We start from the raw sequence: 27,048 nt of genomic DNA on the forward strand, positions 1-27,048 counted from the left end.
TCTTGCCACACATGTGACCTCTACCCCAATCCCAGGTGAAAGTCAGAGGTGAGGTGGGTAGATGCCAGGGAAGTTGCTAGTAAAACAAAACTCTCTTTCTCTCTCTCTTTCTGTCTCTCTCTTTATCTGTCTCTCTCTTCCACTCTGTCTCTCTATCTATCTATATACATATATACATATATCTATGTATATAGATATATGTATCTATCTATCTGTCTCTCTATCTATCTATATACATATATACATATATATATAATATATTTTATCATAATATGAGAGAAAGAGCTACTTAAGAATGCTCTGCTTTGGTGGCCAGGCAGGAGTTCACCATTGACCATTTTGCTAGATTTTTGCTCTGACAGCTGCAGTCCAAGGGTTTAAGACTTTCTTCCTCCCAAAAGAAAACATTCCCTGTTCTTGTCTGTAACAAATCACAAGCATAGCAGCATCCTTCCAGCTTATTCTTCTCAACTCCAGATAATTCTTAGTGGGTGAAAATAATTTACCTAACATGTTTACAGATTCAGCAGTCAAAGTTGTATAGAAAGCCAGCATTTGGGTGGCAAATGGGAGTAGCACAAGCTGTGGGCACACAAAATAAACTTGGTTCTTGGCTGCCACAACAACTCTCTTCCCTGGTTCTCCCCATATCTCTTGAATCATTCTATTTCAGTCTCCTTTTATTCATTTCTCTCTGTTGCCATCTGCCCCTGTGATTTTAACATTTCCCAGGATTCTATATTAAATGTTTCTTCTCTGGTAGATTCTCTCTGGGTATTTCTTCAACTCATCTGAAGATCTCTTCAACTCATTTGTCTTCAGTGGCCAGTAGTAATGGCAGTGACTGCTATCTCTGTACATGTAGTCCAGTCATCTTTCCTGAGCTCTACATCTATACAAGCATTTACCTACTCAACATCTATCTCCATTTAGGTATCCTGCGGTCACTTCAGAGTCACCCGTTATATCTGAAATGGAACCCTTTATGCATAGTACTCAACCTGCCCCTTCTGTAAAACCATCTTCACAATTGCCAAAGTTACAAGACTCAGAAATCTGAGAGCATTGTCTTGGAAAAGCAAATAAGATCCAGAACTATTATGTACATACACAGATACACACACACACACACACACACACACACACACACACACACACATCATTGTTCAAAGAGTAATATATAGTTTTGCATGTTTTTGACTTTAAGTAAATAGAATCATATTGTGTATTATTTTGTGCCTTGCTTTTTTGCTCACCATCATGTTTGAGATTCGTGCATGTGTGTAGATGCACCGTAGTCCATGGTGTGAAAATTCTATAATTTACTTGCCCATCCTGTGGAGAGACATTTGGGTAGTTTTCAGTTTTTCACTATTATAAATAATGCATCTGTGAACATTTGTGCACATATCTCCTGACACACATATGCAAATATTTCCCGGAGTATGTAACTAGAAGTGGAATTCCTAGTTATAAGTACATAAATCTTCATGTACCTGGACAGTTATTGCAAATTGTTATCTAAAGTAGTTTCAAATGTTTACACTCCAGCCAGTAGTAATTCATCTTGTCATTTCATGTTCTCTGTGATCTTTGCTATTGTTGGACATTTTCGTTTTTGCTAATCTGGTATAAAATACTTCATACTGGTTTTCATTTGCACTTCCTTGGTTTCTAATGAAGTTGAGCTAATTATCATATGCTTATTTGCCCTCACTGTTCCCTCTTCTTGGAAGTTCCAGAAGTCTTTGGCATATATTTTTTTAACAATGTTGGGTTTTTAAAAATTGTTTGTAGGAATTCTTTAGATAATCCCTTTTTAGTAGCATATGTTGCAGTATTTCCTCTCAGTTTGTGACTTGTCTTTTCATTGTCTTTAAGATGTCTATTGACGAATAGGAGTACTTACTTCTTATGCTTCTAATGTAATTGAATTTATCTATCTTTACCTTTATGGTTTCACTTTCCACCTTAAAAAAACCTTTCTATCCTAAGATCCTAAAGAAATTCTCCTCTGTTTTCTTCTAAATGCTTTAAAATTTTGCCTTTTCTCATTTAAATGGTTAATTCACCTGGAATTGAATTGTATGTGTAGGTAGAGATATAGTTAAGCCACATACAAATTGACTTTTGGTTTTTGACTTTAGAACCATTGTTTGTGTCATAGTCAAAGGAGAATGATTTTTCAAGTGTCACAGTGCCATCAATCATTACACCTTTTCCTGGACCTCTCAGTCTGCTCAAACTGGCAGCTTGACATTTTTCAGAAATATGTTATAAAATGCAAGTAATTCACTCCAAACAATACTAATGATTCTCATTTAAATAAGAAAAGATTGATGCTCCAACCATGGTAATACCAATATTAAACGTGGCTGAGAAAATGTCTTTACAAAATGAGCCAATAACTGGAAATAATCATTTTAAAAGATGTCGGTAATTTAACTCTCAGAAAGTTAGAAGTCAATCATTCATTCTGACATTTTAGAGAAACTTTCCCAGGATGAGGTATTTCTTTTGACAAATCTAACTTCGAATCTACACTATTTAGATTTACCATTAATTAGATGGTGTAATGCAATTTTAATTCAAGTTATAGAGTGTGTGTGTGTGTGTGTGTTTTAATGCAGTGTGAAATCAAGTAATAAAACATAAAACTCTCTGCAAATTATTGAGATCATAAGCCATTTTTTAATAAGAATGTCATCATCTGGAGAAGTTTCATTTATTCACTTTGTTTGAAAAGTCCTTATACTTTAGCCTTTAACTCTACAAAGACGATTTCTTATTCTGTCATTAACCTTTCCTTTTAAATTCACCTTTTTTCATTTATTCCACAGGTATTTATCGAGAGCCTGTATTTTGCAAAGTAGTCTATTTGAACATAACTGTCTCAGAATTTAGGGGGGACTGAAAGAAATTCCAAGATCATTTATAGTAACCCTAACTTTCTACAGCTTAAATTAAGACACTGAGATCCAGAAAAGTGCTGCCACCTGACCAAAATCTTAATGTGGTGAAGCATAAATAAAGATCGCCTAACCTTGGATTCAGGATTCTTCCTTTTGAACCATGTTGTCCATAAAAATGATCTAAAAGTCTACTTGAATCCTATATACTGATTTAATGTTTATAGAAATTCCTAAAGGGATATATCACTGTGAACAAATTACATTACACAGTCGTTGCCTTAAAGCTACTTATAAAATGTTTAGGGTGAAAAAACATATTTGAAAAAGATTAGAGAAAGTAAAAAGTTTAACTGAAAGATTCCTGAGGGCAGAAATTATGTTACCTTTATCAAATTTGTTATATTTCCCTAACACAATGAGCTGATCATAGTACATATTTAAATATTGATTAAAGGAAAAACTAGTATTGAAATATTGGGTGCAGACATTCGGTACTTTAAATGATCAGAGAAAATGAAAATCAGCTTCAATGTGGAAAGTTAAAAAAAAAAAAAAAAAAAAAGGAAAAGGATAAAAAGTTTTCATGGAAGATTTAAAGTGGGCCATAACTAGTGGTTGTAACTTAATTAGAAAGAGAGGAACTCTCAAGTTTCAAATTGCTTGTTTAGCTCACTTTCTATTAAAACTTCAGGTACAGGTTCTCTGACTTATTTGCTTTCAAATTTCACCTCTAAGCGTGAATGCTTGGAATAAGCATGCTCGTGAAAAAGTAATATGATAAATATGCTAAGATAGAGGTATAAAGTTATTGATCGTTGTGTTGTTTATAAGAGCATTAAGAAATGGAACCAACCCAAACAGTCATCAGTGTATTCTTAGTACAAACAAATTAAAATTAATGATGAGTATAGATCTAAATATAATTTTCAACATGCAAAGACATTTCTAATATATTTTAGAGTAAAGACATCAAGCTGCAAAATTATATATATAAAATCTCATATTTGTAAAAAAAAATGACATGAAAATACAAATGATGCAAAGTAGGATGATGGACATTTTAATTTTCTTCATGGTTTTCAGGAGTTTTATAAAGTCTTACAATAAACATTTATTACTTATAAAAATGATTAAACTGTTTTTTTAGTTGTGGGGAGAGTTCTAAATTTACTCTGTTGACTTACCACACATATGAAAGCTGTAGAACAATGATCTCCATTCATGGAACAGCTTTCATTGAGTACCTATTATGTACTAGACACTAAGAACAAAAGAGTCAAAATCTATATCTTAGGCTCCCCATGACTTTAGAAAGAGATGGGAATCTTAAATGGAGAACCAGCGATCTATTCTCTTCAGACTTGTCACTTCAGAATGGTCCTTTTGTCTTATGCTGATTTTTTTTTTAACTAAATTGATCACTCTTTGTGTTCTGGTTGTACAGTGTCTAGATGGCGAATGAAATTACAGAGGTTTTTCCATATCTGGCTTTTTAATTGAAATAATTCAATTCTCTCTTTTGCTAGGAGGAGAAAAAGCAATTCTAAGATGTATAATGTGTTTTGAGTTGACATTGAAAACTTATACATGTAATAATTATACTTCTGTACTATATCATTTTCTCCTTCTATGGAATATATTTTTAGATATTTAATTACATGTTACAGTAATTATGTCCATATTTATTGTTAATTTTAACATTGAAACTCCCAGAGGGTAGTACTTGTCATCTTGACAATGCATTAATGCCTAGCACCTCCTCATTCCTGTGAGGGTTATGTTATCTGAACTTGGCTTGCTCAGGATAAGACAGAACATGTCCCAGGCCTAGTAGCAGCCAACCATGGTTAATTGTATGCAGTCATGAGGCCAAGGAGGACCCTGTGGTGGATTCATTTTTAATAATCTGTGCAACTAAGTTTGGGTGCAGGCTTTTGGAAGTACTCATAATCTAAACATAACATTTGGGGATCTTTAGTTGGTTAGTCTTTTAAATTAAAGAAACTATTAGCAGGAGCTCTTTTGTAATTTATGCAATATTAGGAGCTAATAATAATAGTTTCCAAATGTTTTGTGGGAATTTACAAGCATTTTCGTTTATAACATCTCATTTAATCTTTAGACCACCTCTGAGGTGAGAGAACAGAAGTCCGGTTAGGTTAAATGACTTGCCTAAAGTCACGTGGCTAATAAGAAATAGACCTGGATTTAAACCCTATGTGTCCTGACTTTAAGTCCTATTCTTTTTTTGTGTGTGTGTGGCTGTGTTGGGTCTTCATACCTGTGCACAGGCTTTCTCTAGTTGCGTCGAGCAGGGGCTACTCTTCATCGTGGTGCACGGGCTTCTCATTGCGGTGGCTTCTCTTGTTGCGGAGCATGGGCTCTAGGCTCACAGGCCTCAGTAGTTGTGGCTCACGGGCTCTAGAGCACAGGCTCAGTAGTTGTGGCACATGGGCTTAGTTGTTCCACGGCATGTGGGATCTTCCCAGACCAGGGATCAAACCCATGTTCCCTGCATTGGCAGGTGGTTTCTTAACCACTGACCCACCAGGGAGGTCCCTCAAGTCCTATTCTTTTTTAGCTGTACCAAACTGCTATGATGCTTCTGCCTTTGTAGTTGGAAATATGGGTGTTTTACTGAATATTAATGGGTTGATTCAGACAAGGTTTATACAGGGTATAAATATAAATTCCTAAGATCTTCTTCTGATTGAGCTCTGTTACCCTCCAGCTCACCATTTTTTTTTTTTTTCTGTACGCGCGCCTCTCACTGTTGTGGCCTCTCCCGTTGCGGAGCACAGGCTCTGGACACGCAGGCTCAGCAGCCATGGCTCATGGGCCCAGCCGCTCCGCGGCATGTGGGATCTTCCCGGATCGGGGCACGAACCCGTGTCCCCTGCATCGGCAGGCAGACTCTCAACCACTGCTCCACCAGGGAAGCCCCAGCTCACCATTTTTGAAACACTAATTATCCGTTAGTGATCATGCCTTTTATCCTAGGACTCAGAGAACATTTACATAAATAGAGATCAGTCCACTGATGTAGTAACTACAGTATTGAAACAATAAATTTACTTACTAAATGAAGATATGTAGATTCAGTAAATGAATGTGGACCAACAGCATTTCATCAACAACTGCTAAAAATGTGAAGTCATTATATACACACTTAACAATCAAATGACCACTAAAAGAAATTTATGTGATCAGAACTTCCTGCTGTTGAGATTCAAATGAATGTTAATAGTTAGAATTTAAGGGAGCCGAAGGAAAGTGTAAATTGTGATGGAATTATTAAAGAAATGGCTTGAGAAATCTTCAGTATCTTGGCATAAAAGTACAGCACAGAGGATATTTTATTTCGTGACCTTAATTATGAATATTGTTGTAGACCCTTGAATTTTTGTTAGCTCAGAATAGAGGCAGATTAATTCCAAAGCAGTTAAAGAAATTAAATGCCTTTCATCTCTATGTTAATGCAGCAGTTTGGAAACAGGGTTTAACTTTTATTTCACTTATGTATCTGTTAATTGTCTTTTACTCTGTATGTAGTTTTTCAAAATAAAATTATCTTGATTTTTCTTTTTACTCTAGGCTTGATCCTCCACTACCTGAGATGTTGAAAAAGGATCACAGCCCAGCTGAAAACATGTCTTTAGAAACTCTAAGAAACAGTAGTCCAGGAGACCTCTTTGATGAGATTTAATTGTCTCAAAAAGTACTTTGATGTTCACAAGACTGTGTTTTCTATTCATTTCCTTAAACGGCAAAAGAAAAATTTCAATTCAGCAGGAGCTCTTAGTGTGCTTTACAATGTAATTACATACACACTGAGCTGAAACCATTATGCAAAATGGATTACACATGTATATGAAGATATGATTTGATGACAGTAGTGCATTATTCTAAACTATTCATTCAGCATGCTTATAATTAGATAAAATCTCAAACCTTTTTGTTGCAAAGGTCACATTTACCTTATTCAATTCACACATATCATATGTAGTAGCTATCCTGTCTCAGAAGATTTTGAAAATAGGACAAAGAAAATGTCTACAAATTCTTTTTTGAATAGTCATATTCTGAACACTGATGTTTGAACATTTTAATTTGTGGAATGTTGTGTAAAATCTATTTTTAGTTTGTACACAAACAACCTGAAAATCTGATGATAAAACTTTTGATTGAAGATTTTGTGTTCTTAATAAAAGATGTTATTTAGTTTAACTTTTTCCTGCAGTATAGTAACAGGTCTTTATAGAGTATATATTAATATAAATGTAACCCTGTTTTGCATCAAAGCGTGTTTTTCAGAGATTGTTGATAAAAGGTTTATCTTATAGGTACAAGGGCCCTCTTTGAAGACAAGGACCTTGTTGTATCCACCTATCTATCCCCATTTACATCTGGCACAGATTTTTTTTTTTTTAATATTCATCGTTTCTACTTCCTGACCTCTCATTCACTTCTATCCAGCTGAACATCCATTCCCTCCATGCCACTTAAGTTAACAATGACCACCATGTTGCTAGTTGATCCATTCCCAGTCCTCATTTTACTAAGCCTCTCAGCAAAACATTTGACAGAGCCAATCACTTCTCCTTAAGAAACATTTTCTTCACTTGACTTTTGCAATAACATATGCTTTTTGTATTTCTCTTCCATTCTGGCCATTAATTTTTTAGACTTCTTGGCTGAGTCCTTCTCCTTGTCCAACAGTTAAAAGTTTCAGTGTCCTGGGCTTAATCTTTAGCCTTTTCTTTTCATTACTTATATTGTCTCCCTAGATTATCTGTGGTTTTAAATACCATCTATATGCTAATATCTCCAAACTTAAAATACTTCCCTTTCCTCCCTTCCCTTCCCTCCTCTCCCTCTCTCTCTTTCTTTTTCTCTCTCTCTCTCTCTCTCTCTCTCCCCCCACTCCTCCCTCCCCCCCACCCCCGTTTCTCTGTCTCCCTTTAGAAAGTAAGCCCCATCATAGCAGAGGCATGGCCATCTGGTTTATCTCTCTACCCGCCAGTACCTAGGACAGGGCTGGATTCATAGAGACTTAGTAAGTGGGCTTCCCTGGTGGCGCAGTGGTTGAGAGTCCGCCTGCCAATGCAGGGGATGCGGGTTCGTGCCCCGGTCCGGGAGGATACCACATGCCGCGGAGCGGCTGGGCCCATGGGCCATGGCCGCTGGGCCTGTGCGTCCAGAGCCTGTGCTCCGCAATGGGAGAGACCACAGCAGTGAGAGGCCCACGTACCACAGGAAAAAAACAAAGAGAGACTTAGTAAGTGTTCATTGAAGGAATAAATGCATGTCTATCATGTAGTAGCCCCTCAAATCATCTAGTTTCTTTAAGTTACTAGATCACTTTGAAAAGAAACTCATTAAAAGATTGAAATTTAGCTTGATGATTTGATACAAAGTAATAGTTGTTCAGAAAGCTCAAATACCTTTTGTGATTAATTATAAATAAATATACATATATGTTTACACATAAGCTTGACTACAGAGAGAGAATGAGAAGGAAATTATACATTATTGTTTATATCAGAAAGAGGATTTTATTAAGTCAATGGAACAACAAAATATTTTAAATAGAAATTTTACTGAATTTTTATTTCTATACTAGCTTCCATTTAAGAGGAAAATTTTTAATTAAATGTAAATATAAATATGTGAAATATAATTATAAAATACTACTCAGTCACCTAGGAAATTCACTATAATAATGAATTAATATAATCCAAGATTTACCTTGGATCTTTCCAAGGAGATTGTGTACATAAAGTACCAGAATCTCAAGATAATGCTACCACATCTGAATAGACCACAAATGACTAACCAAAATTAGCATACATCAGTGTATATATGTATGTGTATGTTATGTATATACATTTTTTTTTAAGTGAAAGAGAAGAATAAAACAGAATTTTGGCTGTTAACTCACTAGTGGTGAGAAAAGGGTACATGGAAAGTGTTTCCTAAGTAATCATAACAAGAGAATCTATAAAGTTCATGGTACAGTTGACCCTTGAACAGCATAGGTTTGAACTATGCAGGTCTGCTTATAAGCGGATTTTTTTCAATAGTAAATAATATTGTACTACACAATCTGCAGTTGGTTGAGTCTTCAGATGCAGAATTGCAGATATGGAGGATCTGAAGATATGGAGGAGCCACAGATAAGAAGGGCTGACTATAAATTATACTTAGATTTTCGACTGTCTGAAGGGTCAGCACCCCTATCCCCCATGTTGTTCAGGGGTCAGTTGTATTGTATTTTTTCAGGGCAGTGGATCTTTTCAACCACTGCTATATGTCAGATTAATTCAGCTGGTTAGAACAGAACAGAATAAGCCCATAATCATAGTTTCCTCTTTTCTATCTCTTGTGGTTTTATAGTTCCTGTCCTCTATAGACAGATATCTATAGATTTGGTTAAGATGTCCAGATTCTATCATTCCATGCCATGATTTTTTTCCCACATTTTTCCATTGTCTATACTCTAAAATAGATTGTTGTGGAAGACACTGAAATGGAAGGCATAAGAATTGAGTTATAATGCAGCATGGCTTTTTTTTTTTAACATATATACAATTTTATTTGCCAATTATACCTTGATAAAGTGGGAAAATTACCAAAGGATTTGAATAGATATGTTTACAAAGAAGATATAAAAATTGTAACAAACACATGAAAAGAAGCACGACTTCATCACTCATTAGGGAAATGTAAATCAAAACTATATTGAAACCCCAATACATAAAATAGATAACTAATAAAGATCTACCCATAGCACAGGGAACTCTACTAAATACTCTGTAATGACCTACATGGGAACAGAATCTAAAAAAGAGTGGATATATCTATACATATAACTGACTCATTTTGTTGCACAGCAGAAACCAACACACATTTTAAATCAACTATACTCCAATTTAAAAAAAACTATATTGAAACCAGGTCACACATACTAGGATGGCATAAGGACTATGCCATATTGTTCTTATGCTGGCATAAGGACTCCTGTACAACCAAGGCTATAAGATAGATATACACATAATTGGGAAAAATGGAAAGAAAAGCAATTGGGTCCAGACTTGTGCTCCTGTGAGGGGATTCAGAGAAAAAGCAAGATTGTATGAGTGGGCACCCTCCCAGGGGAGTGGGTGGGTCGAGAGCCACAGACCCAGTGTGTCAGTTCCCAGGTCCTATGTAGGAGACCAGCACCCTTGGCTGGTTGAAGAACCTCTGGGACAGACAGAAAGGCTGGAGAAGCCTTGACTCCTTCTTAAGGAGTGCACACATGCTGGCTTGCCACCAGACAGGTGCTTCATGTATTTCAAACATTTGTTCAGTTAAGATACCTTCGACATCTTCAGCATTATTATTTCTGGAAATGTATTTTGTTTTCAAATTGATTTTATTTGATGTTAATATAAAGACTGTAGCCTTATTATTATTATTACTATTTGAATTGTGCATCTTTTTCTGTCAATTTAGTTTTAACCTATAATATTTTAAGTTCTATTGTGGGAAGCATAAAATTAAGTTTTTTTTTTGTTTTTTTTTTTTTTGCGGTACGCGGGCCTCACTGCTGTGGCCTCTCCCGTTGCGGAGCATAGGCTCCGGACGCGCGGGCTCAGCGGCCATGGTTCACGGGCCCAAATTAAGTTTTTTTTAAAACACATTCTGTTAATCTCTATCAGTAGATGGTGTTTAGGCCATTCGCAGTTAGTTTGATGTGATGGTTATGATTTTGTTTCAGTCTACCAATTCATTTTTTGTTTTCTAAATGATTTTCTTGATGATGATAATGATTATGAATATGACTTTATTCTCATTTATTTATTTATTTAATACTTTCTTTGGAATATAATTGCTTCACAATGTTCTGTTAGTTTCTGTTGCACAACAAAGTGAATCAGCCATATGCGTACACACATGTCCCCGTATCCCCTCCCTCTTGAGCCTCCCTTCCACCCTCCCTATCCCACCCCTCTAGGTCATCACAGAGCATCGAGCTGATCTCCCTGTGCTATGCAGCAGCTTCCCACTAGCAGCATGGCTTTTTTGATCGTGGTGCCCTCACTTCTAAAACAAGGTGATTGCATTTCTGAAGGTTTTTTCAGCTTAAGATTTATAATGTTTGACCCTGGCATCAGATGGTATGGGTCAGGCTTCATTAGGGAAGTTCATGGAAGAAAAAAATCCCATCCCAGGAAGAGACGTCTTTATTATGTAGTTTTAAAAAGGTCAGGAAACTACTTAAAACTTTTTTCTTAGTGGTGCATAACTCAAATTTATAAAATACTAGATCCCATGTTTTGGAGCCAAGCAGCTCTTGGGTAAGTTTGTTTCAACAAATCTTTATAAGGGATTAGTTATGCACAAAATACAGAACTGAGCCATGTGGAGAATTTAAGGATAAATCCATCCATTCACCAGATATTTGTTAAGCGCTTGCATCAATCTCTGTTCTGGGCACTAGATGAGGCAATGAATAGTACAACTGCTCTGTTACTGTGGAGTTTATAGTGACGTGAAATTTGGGGTCTGCTCTCCAAGAGTAGAGTATATGAGTGAGTATATGATAGTGGGGTTGAGATTGGGGGTCGAAACCGCTGTATGGTGAACTATAATATCAAGGAGTAGTAGGATAAGTGGCTTAAAGAGAAGGATAAAAAATTTAAGGTTGTGGGTGAGGATCCATAGAAGATAAAGGATCCAGTTGGGGGCTTAAGAGAAAGTGGTAGGGGTTGGGGGAAAGTCAGCTGAGGGTGAAGCTGTCTTCCAGGTCAGAGGAGAGTACACAAGGTCCTGGGGGATCAGGTGTGAGGTTAATTTCCAAGTTTGTAACTGTGAATCATCCGAATGAAGAAGACAAGTTAAAAGGCATCCCAGGAGGAATGTCGGCCCGGAGCCTTTAGGAGTGTGAAACTAAGTTATATAATAAAGATACGGAGAGAATTGAGCTCCACAGTTCTAACTGGCACTTCCTTGGGAAGGTATGGGCTGCCAGAAAACTTCAGGTCATGGAACCCTTCCTAGGCATCTGGGAATGGGAAAGGAAGGCCAGTCTGTAGGCCCCTTAGCAGACATTTCCCAGAAGTGCAGCCGACCCTCATCCTTTTGTGTCTCTCTCATTCTTTTACTCAGTTATATTTGTATAGAATCCTTTTTTAATAAAATGAAATTAAATAGCTGACATCTAAATTCATGAAAGGCCTCATGAACTTACCTATAAATCAGGAAATTTTTAAAAAATAGGTAGTTAACACATTTTGTAAGGGAGAATGATATAGTCACAAAAGAACTATTCATGCATCCATGTGTAGCTATTGTCTGAATTAAAACTTTTCACTGCTGATCTGACAGCTTCTAGTAAATGCTTCTCAGGAGGGCAGATTTCATTTTCAAATGTTCTGTGCTCAAACCTGAAATGATTTCCTCTATTTTAATAACTGGAAAAGGATACCTTGGAAAATACATGACAGGCAAGCATTTTGTGGTTAACTGACCATCCACCATCTCCTGTCCTGTCTCCCAGCTCTCTTTTACCTACTCAACCTAAAACACTCTCCAGCCTCCCTTTTCCTCATTTTCTCCCTTTCAAATATCCACATACCCTCTCATTTACCAACTATGATCCTCAATTTTTGATTTTCCTCTCTATTTGAATAAAATTCAATATGAATTTTATTGTTCATATGTTGGTTTTTCTTCTCTCTTTTGGAGGCCCTTCATCCTAAACTCTCATCTCACAATCTCACTGAGAACTATACTTTCTGAGTAAAGGTCTCTTTGTCCCTAAAGGCTCTTGGTTCTACAGAAAAAAGAGAGAGATTTCCTTCTTGACAGTAGATGTTCCTATCAATGGCAGGAGCAATTTTGGTGGCCACTGTTCAAGTAAATAGAATGTAGGTTAGTCCTGAAACACTTATTTTTTAAAAATTTATTTTGTATTGAAGTATAATTGATTTACAATGTTGTGTTAGTTTCTGGTGTACAGCAAAGTGGGTTCTCCCTCTCTCTCTCTCTCTCTCTCCCTTCCTCCCTCCCTCCCTCCCTCCCTCCCTGCCTCTCCTAAATGATCTGATTGAAAACCTCATGAGACCTCTAGAATCCCTACTGGGACAAAATGGTGGTAGAGATGATGAGAGAAATAGGCTTGAAAGAGATGGTTTTGTCCTTATGCTTTGCAAACATTTAGGGAATTCAAGCATGTGAAATTTTCCAGAGCCCCTACTAAATAATATTGGAAACAATCTTGTTCCACTCCCCTAAGAGATATAATGTATCTCTCTGGGGAACTGAGTTTACAGAGGAGTAATTAGATTACTATGAAAGATTAAAATATTGTCAATAAATTTTTGCTCTTCACCACCAGCACTCAGTTGACTTGCTTTAGCTGATAAAATGTGGATGAAATAACAATATACACATTTTTGAGCCTAGGAGTTAAGAGGCATTACATGTTTCTGCTTTTCGCTTTGGGAGATGCTAATCTCTGCCATGAGACAGACAGGCCCTGGGTAGCTGCCACCCTTCCGGCCTGGGCCCCTCGTGAGATACAGAGTGGAATTGAACTCAGTGCTGAGCTGGAGCCAAGCTCACTACTCTGAAACCTAGAGAAGAGCCTTCCATCTAAGCCCAATCTAGATAAACTGAACTATAGTCAACCATGCTGATTGTGAACATGAGAATAATTGCTTTCTACTCAAAGCCACTGAGATTTGGGATAGTTTGTTATATAACTGTATTTTGATAAGCGCTGACTCAAACAGTTAATCACATAGAATAACAAAGATAATTCTGCATTTGTAATAGCTTTCAGTATATACATGGCACAAAAATCTGGTGTCTTCTGGCTAGAACCTGATAATAGAATAAGTAGGAATTAGGAATGTGAATTTGGGGACTTAAGCCAGGTTTCTACTCTGTGTCTGCCAGCTGTTAACTGTCTGACCTTGGGCAAATTCTCTGAACTTGAGCTTTCTTATCCATACATTGAGAATTAAGTAAGATCGTGCAGATAAAGTATTTAGCACTGTGCCTGCTTCACAGAAAGTGAAGCACATATGGAAGATTGTATGATTGTTACTGTTGTTCTGTCTTATGATGGTTGTGTTGCACATAATGAATCAGCACAGTTGTGTACCACCAGATTATCAGTTACACTGACCCTCTCTTTGAAATTTATTAGCTCAAGCTCCTTGTCCCTCATCCGTCCTAAAGTCTGGTGCTCTTCCCAAGAATTTTGTGAATTCCTGTGGGATTTGTTTTCATGGCTACCTCTGCTCTGAATTCTGTGGGGCTGAGCCTCATGTTTTATCAACCCCAATTTTCTTTTTTCTCCCATTCATGCCAACTCAGCCATGGAACTCACTTCATTTTCTTTGATTTACATGACAAAAGCACAGAGAAATCTCTGTGTGTAGCAGAATTTATTGAAGGTGTGGGTCAGAGAGAGGCAGTTTACCTCAAAATGAGCACTTATATTTGATTTTACCGTAACTCTATTCTTTAAAGTCTTCTGGCTTTCCTACTCATGAATCTCCCATTGGCAACTTGTCTCCATAGGATCCAGCCTCCTGCCACATTGTCCATCCATCCCTTCCCTCTCTCCTCCCTCCTCTCCTCTCCTCTCCTCTCAGCTTTCCCCCAATTCCTCTTATTTTCTCATGCAGAACCACTCAGCTATTATCTCTTTCTTTTAATTGTTCCTTGCTTTTATCAGTCAGGGAACACGTTTTCATATTACATTTTCCCTAGTGTTAAATGTTAAAATAATACTGTCTACCCCCCACCATACCTGCAATGTCATTTTTAAAAGATGGCATGACTTCTAGGCAAAACAAGACCTGACTGAAGGTATTGACCTATCTAAAGAAATAATGTAACTGTCAGAAGGGAGGTGGATTGGCCACTGAAATATAAAAAATGAAGAACTTCAGAGGAAAACACTTTAGATGTCTGTTCAAGTGCTTTCTAGGGAAGAGAAAAATCTATCCCAGAGCTTTAAGTATGTTCATGTATTCACTCTAATTCATTTATTCATGCTCTCCCTCAAAAGACAAAATTGCAGTTCTTCTGTATTGGCCATAACTGGTTATCTTTCCTTATGATTAGAATGTAAAAATTCTGACTTGGAGACAGATTTTCATACTTAACAATATATCATCTGAAGGCCATGTTTGTTTAATAAGAATTTTATATTCTGTAAGAATTGTGGCATTTGAGGAAGGTGAGAGAGAAAAAAAAGTATATAATAAAACAAATACTAGTATTTTCTTGAGGAATTTTATATAAAATATTGACATTTCTGAAGGGCATTTCTTTTTTATTTATTTATTTTTGGCTGCATTGGGTCTTCGTTGCTGTGCGCAGGCTTTCTGTAGTTGCAGTGAGTAGGGGCTACTCTTTGTTGTGGTGCACGGGTTTCTCATTGCAGTGGCTTCTCGTGGAGCACAGGCTCGTGGCACATGGGCTCAGTAGTTGTGGCGCACAGGCTTAGTAGCTCTGCGGCATGTGGGATCCTCCTGGACCAGGGATCGAACCTGTGCCCCTGCATTGGCAGGTGGATTCTTAACCACTGTGCCACCAGGGAAGTCCCTGAAGGGCATTTCTTTGTTTTTTCTATTACAGCCCTAACCTGTCATACATGACATCAATAACTTTCATAATTTTAAAAAAATTTTTATTGGAGTATAGTTGATTTACAATGTTGTGTTACTTTTTGCTGTACAGCAAAATGAATCAGTTATACACATATACACTCTTTTTTAGATTCTTTTCCCATATAGATCATTACAGAGTACTGAGTAGAGTTCCCTGTGCTATACAGTAGGTCCTTATTAGTTATGTTTTATATATAGTAGTGTGTATATTTCAATCCCAATCTCCCAATTTATCCCTCCCTCCCCTTTCGCCCCGGGTAACCTTAAGATTGTTTTCTACATCTGTAATTCTATTTGTTTTGTAAATAAGTTCATTTTTACCATTCAGTAACTTTCTAATTGCCTACAATCAGCCAATGTTGAATTTCTTTTGCTGATAGTAACCCAGTGGTACTTTCACTTTTACTTTCCTTTGTATCAGTCATCTTATTAAACTCAAGAATTTGAAATTTGGATTCTAAACAAAGATATAGTACCTTAAGCTTACACACAATTCTCACTTATGGTTAGAACACAAGTCCTGTCGTGTATGTGTTCATTCATTCATCAAATGTCTACTCAACGCTTTGTGCCAAGCACTCTGCCAGGTACTGGGACTAGAAAAATAAATAAGACATCACTTTTGTCTCTTGGTGTCTGGAAGTCGAGACAAAGAAAAGAGGCAGAACTGTACACAGACAATCAGGGTGTGGTAAGTGCCGTGAAAGAGCTGTGCCCCGTGTGCTCAGTGCACAGGGAGAATCAACCTGATCTTATTTTGTTGGGAGAGGACAGGGAGAAGAGGCTGTAGCCAAGGGAAACTTGAAAGAGGAGAGAGAAGTTTGAGCTGAATTCTGGGATGACTTTGGCCTTGCCAGTTGGCTGAGGGATCCTCAGCCGTGTGTGAGGCTCTGAGGAACGGGTGAGTGTGGCATCTTCTGTGCCTTGTGGCTGCAGTGAAGGGAGAGAGAAAAAATGAAGCACGAGGCTGAGAGGGTAGTGCAGGCTACCGACTGATTTTGACTTGAGTGAATGGCTATAGTAGGATCTTAAGGGAAGTAAGGGGTGACCTGATTAGATTTATACTTTGAAAGGGAGCACATAAGGGCATAACCACAGGCACCCAGAGGTCTCCCATCTCTTTGCAGCTTGTATAACTCCATGATGCTATTCCCAGACTATCTGGAAAATTGTCAAAACCCACTGCATACCGCCACAGATTGAACCTTTCCGATAATCTTTGGAAGTTGCGAGTCTCCTGTTAGAGCGACACGATGTGCTCGCAACGGAGTGAACCCCTTTCTAGTGCCTGGGCCCAGGCCTTTGGTACAAGCAGAATTGGTTTCATCATTTCCTCTCAGAGTGATTTCAGGATATTTTTAAGCCTCTTGTGGAACTAGCCTCTTTCTTGAACATTCCCAGCCCTGCTTTGACATTCCCATTTCCTGCAGAATGCGGCTCGTATACACCTTTGGAGGAGCTGCCGTCGCTGTCCTCATTAATTCACTTCTCCTTGCACCTCTTTCTTGAGGCTGTAGGTGCAACCACACTATTGGAAGCAATATTCACATTTATTTCCTAAGACTTCAGCACTTTGTACCTGTTCTGGATCCAGACCTCACTGGGGGAGGGAGGGAGGGCATGGATTTCAATACACCAGTGCCATTCAGTGGATGTTAAATAACATAAAGCATCATGAAAGAGGGGCTTAAATCCTGGAAGGAGACATTGTGAACTAACCCTTTATTCCCTGGGATTCTGATCTCAGGACAGTTAAGAGCTATAGAGTACCTTTTCCCCAAATTTAAAATGGCAGAAATAACACTTTTTTAAAAATCAAATTATATTTTGTTTTCAAGTTTCAACAGAAAACTTGAGACAATATTTCTCACTGTCTTTCTAGTAGATACATATTTTGGCCACTATTTCTCCACAGATTTGAGTGGGCAAGTCCGTGAGGAGGTACTTTTTCTACCTCACTGATGATTTTCTCAGTAACTGAACTTTATAAGAATATAGAACATCTTCACAAGTCAATCTTCCAATGCACTTGAAAATAATTATGTGTTCTATCACTTTCCTTTATCGCCTTATCAGAGAAGCATTTGCAACCAGGCCTCTATGAATGTGGCTAAATCGTACCATAGAATCATTGAGAATGTCTTAAATATTAAAGCAAGTATCAGTCCTGCTAATGGAACAACCCAGCAGCCTGTTATAAAGAAATGTGAGGTTTAGTCCTTATTTTATTCCATTTAATTAGAGAACAGCTGAAAATCCTGTCTTGCATTTTCAACACATGTTTCCAATTAGTGCGGCCGAGCAGGACCCTGAATGTGATAAAAGCACTGATGTGTACCTTTGGTGCCTGTACAATGTACTCTTTCATTTTACAAGGTGGCTGAAGTGCACTTTTAAATATCTTTTTAAAAATGTTAACAAAAACCCAGGGGTATAAACTTAGAAAAAAGTGAAGAGAGGCAAACACAATTTTGTTTGAATTGCTTGCCTAGACTTTTAGAACCCTGTACGCAGAAGGAAGCTTATTTGGTAAAATCTGCACTGGGCATTTACAGGCTTGTGTGCAAAAAGCATCATGGTTTATGCGACTTGTGCTCAGAGGCCATTAGACGGGAGATCCATCACCTCAGGAAATACCACTTACTGTACTGTAAATTTGCTTCATGTGACCGATCTGCTTAAAAGGCAATGGAAATCCCATTCAAATAAATTGTTTCAGACCATGCTATAACTGATAGGACATTTGCCTTCGGTGAAACTCTTTCTGGGTAACTTTTGGAAGTTCATATATCTTTAAGTAGGAAAGTAAAACTGGTGTCCAAGAATCTGGGAATTAGATGTGGAAAAGCCTAATTTAGGTCATCACATCCCACCTCCTGCCAAAATAAAGGGAACTAGCAGAGGAAAAAGTAAGATAAAACAAGTAAAATATTTTATGACTCCTTCACATGGTGTGTGTTCCAAGCTGTGCCAGGAACAGTGGAATGATTTTCCATTTTGGGTCATGGGAAAGCATGATGTCTTTAGTCCAAGAGGTAGAGACTCTTATACTGTTACAGGGTCCTACATGAAGATTAAAAACAAAACTCTTTGTGCCTGAATTTTATTTTCAGAGCTACTATTCCACTTTTGGTCCATAATTCACAAACTAGAGAGATGTGCCCATCAAAAACAATAAACTCCATCTCCTAGTCTCATTACCAATTGCTTTATTCAGAAATAACCAAAAGTGCCAAGATGATAACAAAAATCTGAATAGAATAAAACTGAGTAACTGGATTCCTTATAACTAACTTAAACTTAAGAAGAAATAACTCAAGTGAGAACACTTAAGATCTACTCTCAGCAAATTTCAAGTATATAAATATTATTATTAACCATAGTCACCAAGCTGTATATTAGGTCTCTAGAACTATGTATCTTATAAACTGGAAGTTTGTGCCCTTTGATCAATATCTTCCATTCCCCCCCCCCACCCCCAGCCTATTATAACCACCGTCATACTCTCTGTTACTATGAGTTTGGCTTTTGTTTTTTAGATTCCACATATAAGTAAGGTCATATGATATTTATGATATTTATCTTTCTGTGTCTGGCTTATTTCACGTAGCATAATGCCCTCCAGTTTCATCCATATTGTTGCAAATGGCAGCATTTCCTTCTTTTTAAAAGCTGAATAATAGTCCATTCTATATATACCACATTTTCTTTATTCATTCATCTTTTGACAGATGCTTACTTTATTTCCATATTTTGGCTACTGTAACTAATAATGTTTCAATGAACTAATTTTCAACAAAGGTGCCAAGAATACACAATGGGGAAAATGTAGTCTCTTCAATAAATGGTGTTGGGAAAACTGGATTACCACATGCAAAAGAATGAAAGGAGTCTTATCTTGCACCATACACAAAAATCAACTCAAAATGGATTAAAGACTTAAATGTATGCCCTGAAACCATAAAACTCCTAGAAGAAAACAGGGGGTAAGCTCCTTGATGTTGCACTTGGAAACGAATTTTTTGGAATTGACATCAAAGCACAGACAACAAAAGCAAAAATAAACAAGTGGGACTGCATCAAACTAAAAAGTTTGTGCACAGCAAAGAGAACCATCAACAAAATGAAAAGGCGACCTGTGGAATGGGAGAAAATATTTGCAAGTCATATATCTGATAAGGGATTAATATCCGAAATATATAAGGAATTTCTACAACTCAATAGCAAAAACAACAAATAACCATATTTTAAAATGGGTAGAGGTCTTGAATAGATATTTTTCCAAAGAAGAAGTAAGACGCCCAACAGGTATAAGAAGAGATTCTCAACAGCACTAATGATCAGAGAAATGCAAATCAAAACTGTAATGAAATGTCACCTCACACCTGTTACAATGAATATCATCAAAAAGTAAAAGATAGGGACTTCCCTGGTGGTCCAGTGGCTAAGACTCTATGCTCCCAATGCAGGGGGCCGGGGTTCAATCCCTGGTCAGGGAACTAGATCCCACATGCCACAACTAAAAATCCTACACGTAGCAACGGAGATCCCACGTGCCTCAACTAAGACCCAGCACAGCCAAATAAATAAATATTTCTTTTTTAAAAAAGTAAAAGATAACAAGTATTGGTGAGCATGTAGAAAAAAGGAAACTTTTGTGCACTGTTGGTGAGAATGTAAACTGGTTCAGCCATTATGGAAAACAGTATGGAGGTTCTTCAAAACATTATAAATACAACTGCCATACGATCCAGCAATCCCACTTCTGTATGTATCCAAAGAAAATGAAATCATTATCTCGAAGAGATATTTGCACTGCCATGTTCATATTAACTTTAAATATCCAAAGTAAAGATCTGAGCCTTCACCTTATGTGACTGTTGGGCTCTTCTCTCTACAGGTCCTCCCGGGTCATCATTTATCATTTCAGCCAACTATCTGGCTCAGACTTTAGGTCTCTCCTCCTTTTGTGGGCCACTGATCATTCCTTTATCTCCCTAGAATGAGTTTCCTTAAGCTGCCACTGCCCCACCATATTGCTTCATCCCCAAAAGGGGCATCAAGCCTTCTTTGATTCCCCACAGTGCAGCAGAGACCAGGCTGTTACTTTCAGTAAGTCTTTATCAAGGTCCCCAGTGAATTCCATATTGGTAAATTTGGTGGTCATTCCATGCTACAACCCTGATTACTTGAAAACCTGAAAAGTTGGCAATTATGCAAGGGAAGTAAGTATACCACACTGACTAATTTGATTACCATAGCCAGACCTATAGGGAGTCACCAGTGACATGCGGCCATGTTACAAGAACCAGCTTATTATCACATACCCTACAGCACACACATATGCACCCCCCTCAGTGGGAGTCTCCTCTAACATGTCTCCCCTCCTGGCCCAATTATCTTGAGGCCCCAAAGGAAAAAGAAGTGCCTTGTCTGATCTCGTCATCTTAAGTCAGCTTCATGGCCCATCACTGCCTATCCCAGGATCTGTCTCTTTCCGGGATGATTGTGTTAATTCTCCAAGGTAAGCTCCATACTCTACCTGAACCAGCCTTAATCTATATACTTCAGCAGACAAATGTTTCAATATCAGTATATTTCTCCCAAACTGTGACTATTGAGTCCTTTATTACACCAAGTATGGACATCTGTAACCCAATCAAAAGTGTTTTATAAAATGTCACGTTCAGACATACCCAACTTTCCTGCAGTCTTCAGATTCTCTGATACAAGATCTTGTATGGGAACAGTAACGCATAAACAAATGCATTTATGTACACACACACACATACAAACACACACACACACACACACACACACACAGGCCTGCATGCTCTGAGAGGGTCTTTTTTTTTTTTTTTTTTGTGGTACGCGGGTCTCTCACTGTTATGGCCTCTCCCATTGCGGAGCACAGGCTCCGGACGCGCAGGCTCAGCGGCCATGGCTTACGGGCCCAGCCGCTCCGCGGCATGTGGGATCTTCCAGGATCGGGGCACGAACCCGTGTCCCCTGCATCGGCAGGCGGATTCTCAACCACTGCGCCACCAGGGAAGCCCAGAGGGTCTTCTTAACAATAAACAATATGCTATTGTAAAGCAGCATAAATCTATATAAAGAAAAAGAAAAGTTTTCTGCCCTGGATTCTGCCCTCCTCCACCACAAAAAGTATCTTCAGAGAAAGAGAAGTCTGTTAGATTATATTTTATTTATGTGACTAAATGGACCTCTGGGTTTAAAGTGTCTGAATCCAGGTTATTATTTCTCCCCCAAGAAGAACAGAGGGTAGTTACTTTCTTTATTTTTCAGAACTGAAAGCCATATTGGATTGCTTTTCACAGAATCAAAAATCTGTCTGCTCTAGGTCTCACTTCTTGGGATATAAAAAATTACTTGCAGCATCAAAGTGGCAGATTCCTCAGCTTCTGCCTTTTGGTGTCCAAGAACTTTGAAGTACAGACATGCAGGAAATCCCATTGCATTTGATTTGCTGAGTGTTTGTGGTTTATACACATTACTTCTCTATAATCTGGGCTTCCTTTATCTATTAGATAATAGTGATGCTTTGATTCCAAAAAGTTTTCATGCCATACAATAAATTCTCACAACATCTTTTCTGAATTGGGAAATGATAGCTGTCTCTAGAAGGAAGACAGTAATGTTTTTCTAACTGTAGAACTGTCATTAGGAAAAATTATAAAGAGACTTGCCATGTAGTTTCTTAGAGTGGCCGCTAAGAAATTAAATCTGATTAATTGCCTTTTAAATAAACTCTGCAATGAATCAGAGCCATCTCTTTTTTTTTTTTTTTTAATTTCTGCTATGTGGGACTAGCCCATTATGGGGGAAAAGAAAAAGCTTTTCCCTCATTTGTCCCACTTGATCTCTCATGAGCTCTTCAGTGGGTCCCCACTGTTGTAACCGTCTCTGGACTTCCCACTAACAAAATATACCTTTCCATGTCTCCTGTCCTGGGACATTCCTGAATGACAAGGTGGCTAATAAATTGATGCCAAAGATAGATGGGAGTTAATTTGTACTGGGCTACCCTTTGTCTTGTCATATGATCAGTTTGACAGGCCTTCGTTGATCTAACCCAGAGTTACTGACATAAGACTTTAGGCTTTGTAGCCAATCATTAGGGCTTTCCCTTTCATCAATCATTTAGTGGCCCTTGAGTGCACAGTGCGGGCACTTCTGGGTTCCATGTGCAGTAGAACTGCTTCATACGCTGCCCAGAGACAGCAGAGTCAATGCAGGCCCTTCGAACTATTTTTAAAACATGGCTGTGGACCCTTATTTCAATAAGCTCTACACTGAACCTCAGTATATAAAACAACAGAAGAGTTGCTTGGTTGGGGTAGGATCCTGGAGCTCTGCCCCTTCATCCTTTGGGAACAAATTTGCAAGCCATTGGTCCAGTGGTTAAGAGGACAGATTCAAGAGTCAAACAGTTGAGTTCAAACCCCAGTTCTGGGTGACCCTTGGGAAATGTCTTCCTCTCCCTGAACTTCAGTTTTGTCATTTCTAAAATGCAGCCAATAATCCCACTTTGCAGGTGGTTCTGAGGATTAAATGAGATCATGTAAAACAGCGTTTAGAACAGCGCCTGTTGCACAAGAAAAGCTGCATTAGTGGTGCAGGTTATTAGTGTTAAAATGCCACTTCCATTGCAGCCAAAACTGTTACAGAGGAAGGATGGGGGCTGTATGATATGGGACCAACAAAAGCTGATGCTGATGACTAACTAAACACTCCCCTGAGGATAGTGGAACAGTCTTATAAACTGAGTTAAATCACTCCCTGGTGTGGCTGACAGTAATTCAGCAGAAGGGAGTCGGCCACACTTGTCAGGAAGTTGACAGGACTCTGTGTATAGAAATTCAGGTCACCGATGAGCCCTAATCCCGTAGCTCCTGCCACAGTTCTTAACTTAGAAGAAATTTACTCATTTGTAGAAGAAATTTCAACCCTTAACATACGCTAAATAGAATTTTGGGGGGGGGCATTCCTAACAGACTTCCTAGAGTGAAATACACTCAATTAATGGTGTATTGATAGCCTGTTGACGAGGCAGGTTATGTTGGTGTGTAAAATATTAGCATGGAGAGAGACAGAGGATGTGCTAGATGATAAGTAATGGGAACATGAACTGGAAAAGACACATTGAAAACAGAAAAATGGTCCCCTTGCACCACGATATTTGAATTCTTTCGTTTTTGTCCTGCTAACAGCACAGAGAAGCACGGTATTTCAACTAAGTGTGTTAGAAAGTTATTGGCATTATATCTAGCAATTTGAATGATTTCTTCAAAGTGACTGAAATACATTTCCTCATTTTTTTCTTTCACTTCTACATATTGCTCCAGATAGGATTGCACAAGCGATGATCTTGCAAGAAATAAGACCTCCACTGCAAATGGTTTGCGCCATTAAAATACAAAAGAAAATTCACAAGCCAACAAAGCTCAGATGAGAAAAGTTAATATTTTTCTGCCCATACATCCAATCTGTCTAGACTCATTTCAACTTGGTCTGATTTGCTGATCCCAAACCTGGATATATTGCTTAGACCTTGCCAGGATCCTGAGAAAGGACAAGAGCCCCCCACTCAGGTTGTAGCTATTTCAGGGCTGCTTCTACTTCCCTAAACGCCTTACCCTCTATGACCACTGAGGCCTGTTAAAGCATATTGCTGAGAACTTGGCAATGAGGTCATGTGAGCTTTGGCACTAAGTATCTGATTCTTGTTGCAGAGTCCTGATACCCCAATTCTCAAAGCCATGGCTCTTGAGCGGTGGCTTCTGTCTGACTGTCATGGGAAGTGCCCTCCCACTTAGAAGAAAGGTAGCTTCCCCCTAGAAGCATGTCATGCCCACTCTCCACGTCATGCATCATGGGTCACTCAGATGTACTCCCTGAGATGGGTCCCAGGAACAGAGACATAATCATTATTTCCTCCTTCCTTTACTTATACTTGAAAGAGACAGAGGAGAGCCAGTATCTTTCAGGGTCCCCACTGCCTGTCCGTGTCTCTGCTTGTGAAGAGTGTCAACAAACTCAGTGGAACTCATAATCTCCCTTCTGCCTTTAGCCACATCTTGTTCCTACTTGGGTGTTTTCCAGATGGGTGAAAGGCACCAACCTTATCAGGATTATTATTGACTCTTCCATCTCCCCGACCAGATGTTGTTCCCTATCCTAGGCCCCAGCCAATCACCAGATTTTGCTGTTTCTTCCTTTGTAATGTTTTTTCTATTCCACGAATACTACCACCATCTGTTGCCTGGATCAATGCGACAGACTCCTAACAAGTCTTCCTTCCTCTAACCTTGCCCCATTCCAATCCTTTCTTCCACTTCAGTCATTTTCCAGCTCAACATTCTTCAGTGGCTCCCCACTGCCTTTAATGAAAGAGTCCAGTCTTCTTAAATTGTCTTACAAGGGCTGTCATATGATTCCTCTTCCTCCGGTGACATTTTTATCATTCCACCTTTGTTACCCTTTCCCCCCAATTACCCTACATTTGACTGGCACTAAACTACTCCATCTCTCCACATTCTCTCTTCACCTCCAAACCCCTGCATCTGCTCTATTGTTTGTCTTGGGTCCTCTTTCTCACTTCACTTTCTCCATTCTCTTCCCCTCCTATTCATCTTTCAAGTCCTGAATTAGATTTCATTTCCTCAGGAAAGTTTCCATGCCCTTCTACATCCTGATTAGGCATTCCTCATAAGTCCTTTCTTAACGCAGTGTTTTCCCCACACTAATATTAATATCTAGCACACTTTATTGTACCTGTATTTCCCTCTCTGTCTCTCTCACACTGTCATTCATAAAGACAAGAACCCACTCCTTCTTTTTCACTGTTCTATTCTTTGTACTTAGAACAAGTCTTCCTGAATGAATAAATGAATGAGTATAGTGGATACAAACTTAAGTATTCAAAGGAGTGTCAATAGGTCAGATGTGTCTTAGAAAGCAAGTGAGCTGAGAACCAAAAAGTGACCTTTGGGCTCATATGGAAGTGGCTTGTGATCATGACAAGAGCACTTTCAGTGGGACAACAGGGACAGAAGTCAGAGTAGAGTGGGTTGAAACCGGCTAGGACGTGAATTCATGTAGACAGCAAATATAGACAAGTTTATTGGAAAGTCTTGCCATGGTAAGAAGGAGACACTGTTGATGCAGGAGGGAGAGGGGGCACCTGCAGGAAGATACCCATGAAAGACTGGAGAAACTGCCTGTGAGAAAGTCAGAAATGTCCTTAGGGTCACACACAAGGCAGCCACAATAGAAGGGAAGCACAACTGGGCTAAAGTCTACAAGCACATTTTGAATCCCAAGTTCTGATGCCATTTGCTAAGACAAATGAGTTGAAATTCCATAAAGCACTCAGAAAGAGGTTTACAGTGTTGCTTAGCTCTGCTTTGTATAGCAAGTAAGAACTTTATTGGTAGACTTTTTTGGCCTGTGGTGATAATATATATATATATATATTTTTTAATTTATTTATTTTATTCATTTATTCTTGGCTGCGTTGGGTCTTCGTTGCCGCACGGGCTTTCTCTAGTTACGGTGAGTGGGGGCTACTCTTTGTTGTGGTGCACGGGCTTCTCATTGCCGTGGCTTCTCTTGCTGTGAAGCATGGGATCTAGGCATGTGGGCTTCAGCAGTTGTGGCACGCAGGCTCAATAGTTGTGGCTCGCAGGATTCAGAGCACAAGCTCAGTAGCTGTGGTGCACGGGCTTAGTTGCTCCGCGGCATGTGGGATCTTCCCAGAGCAAGGCTGGACTGTGTCCCCTGCATTGGCAGGCATAGTATTCTTAACCACTGCGCCACCAGGGAAGCCCTTTTTTTTTTTTTTTTAACTGAGATGCAGGAAATCCTTGTGCTTTCATTTATTATTAAACACGGACGTTACAAAGGTATGGAAAGTCATGCAGCAAACAACCGTGTATCACCACCTGCCTTAAGGAAGAATATATCGTTAAATGCAGTAGTGGACCTGGTACATCTTGAATTTAAAACAACTTTTCTCCTAGTTGTTCAAGTCTTTATTCAAAGCACAGTTCATTTTTTAGCATGAAAGAAAAAAGTTTCCACTGCGAAAGTCATAACCAACTTGTTGAAATTTATACAAAAAATATTTTCAGTAAACAAATCCAAGTACAGGGTTTCAGGAAGAAAGTGTGAGGGTCATGATGATAAAACCAATGGAAGACCAGCAGATGTGCCCCAGGCTTTCCTCATTGTCATCAGTCATAAGCCTGTCCTACAGGCTTATGGGTGTAGCAGACTTTATTGTAAGGGGCCTATATATCCATATGCACATTTAGTGTAGTAGACTAAATAAATAATATATACACACACACACTACTATATTTTTAGATGTCTATAGATGAAATTTTGAATAAAATACCAATTTGCTTACTTGCTTTGCTGAATTAATAGCAGCCTTTGAT

At 38.5% G+C, this 27,048-nt stretch overlaps 1 protein-coding gene across 3 annotated transcripts in view; it reads left to right on the plus strand.

The window, feature by feature from the left end:
- Positions 1-7,256, plus strand: part of XRCC4 (X-ray repair cross complementing 4) — a 274,940-nt gene extending 267,684 nt beyond the window's left edge. For all 3 annotated transcript variants that reach the window (XM_059063449.2, XM_067033355.1, XM_067033354.1), the window contains one exon: positions 6,507-7,256. In XM_059063449.2, the coding sequence (XP_058919432.1) occupies positions 6,507-6,618 (112 nt within the window). In that variant the 3' untranslated portion in view covers positions 6,619-7,256. The remainder of the gene's footprint in view (positions 1-6,506) is intronic.
- Positions 7,257-27,048: the final 19,792 nt, after the last annotated feature.

This window comes from Kogia breviceps, chromosome 4 (assembly GCF_026419965.1).
Source record: "Kogia breviceps isolate mKogBre1 chromosome 4, mKogBre1 haplotype 1, whole genome shotgun sequence".
NCBI lineage: Eukaryota > Metazoa > Chordata > Mammalia > Artiodactyla > Physeteridae > Kogia > Kogia breviceps.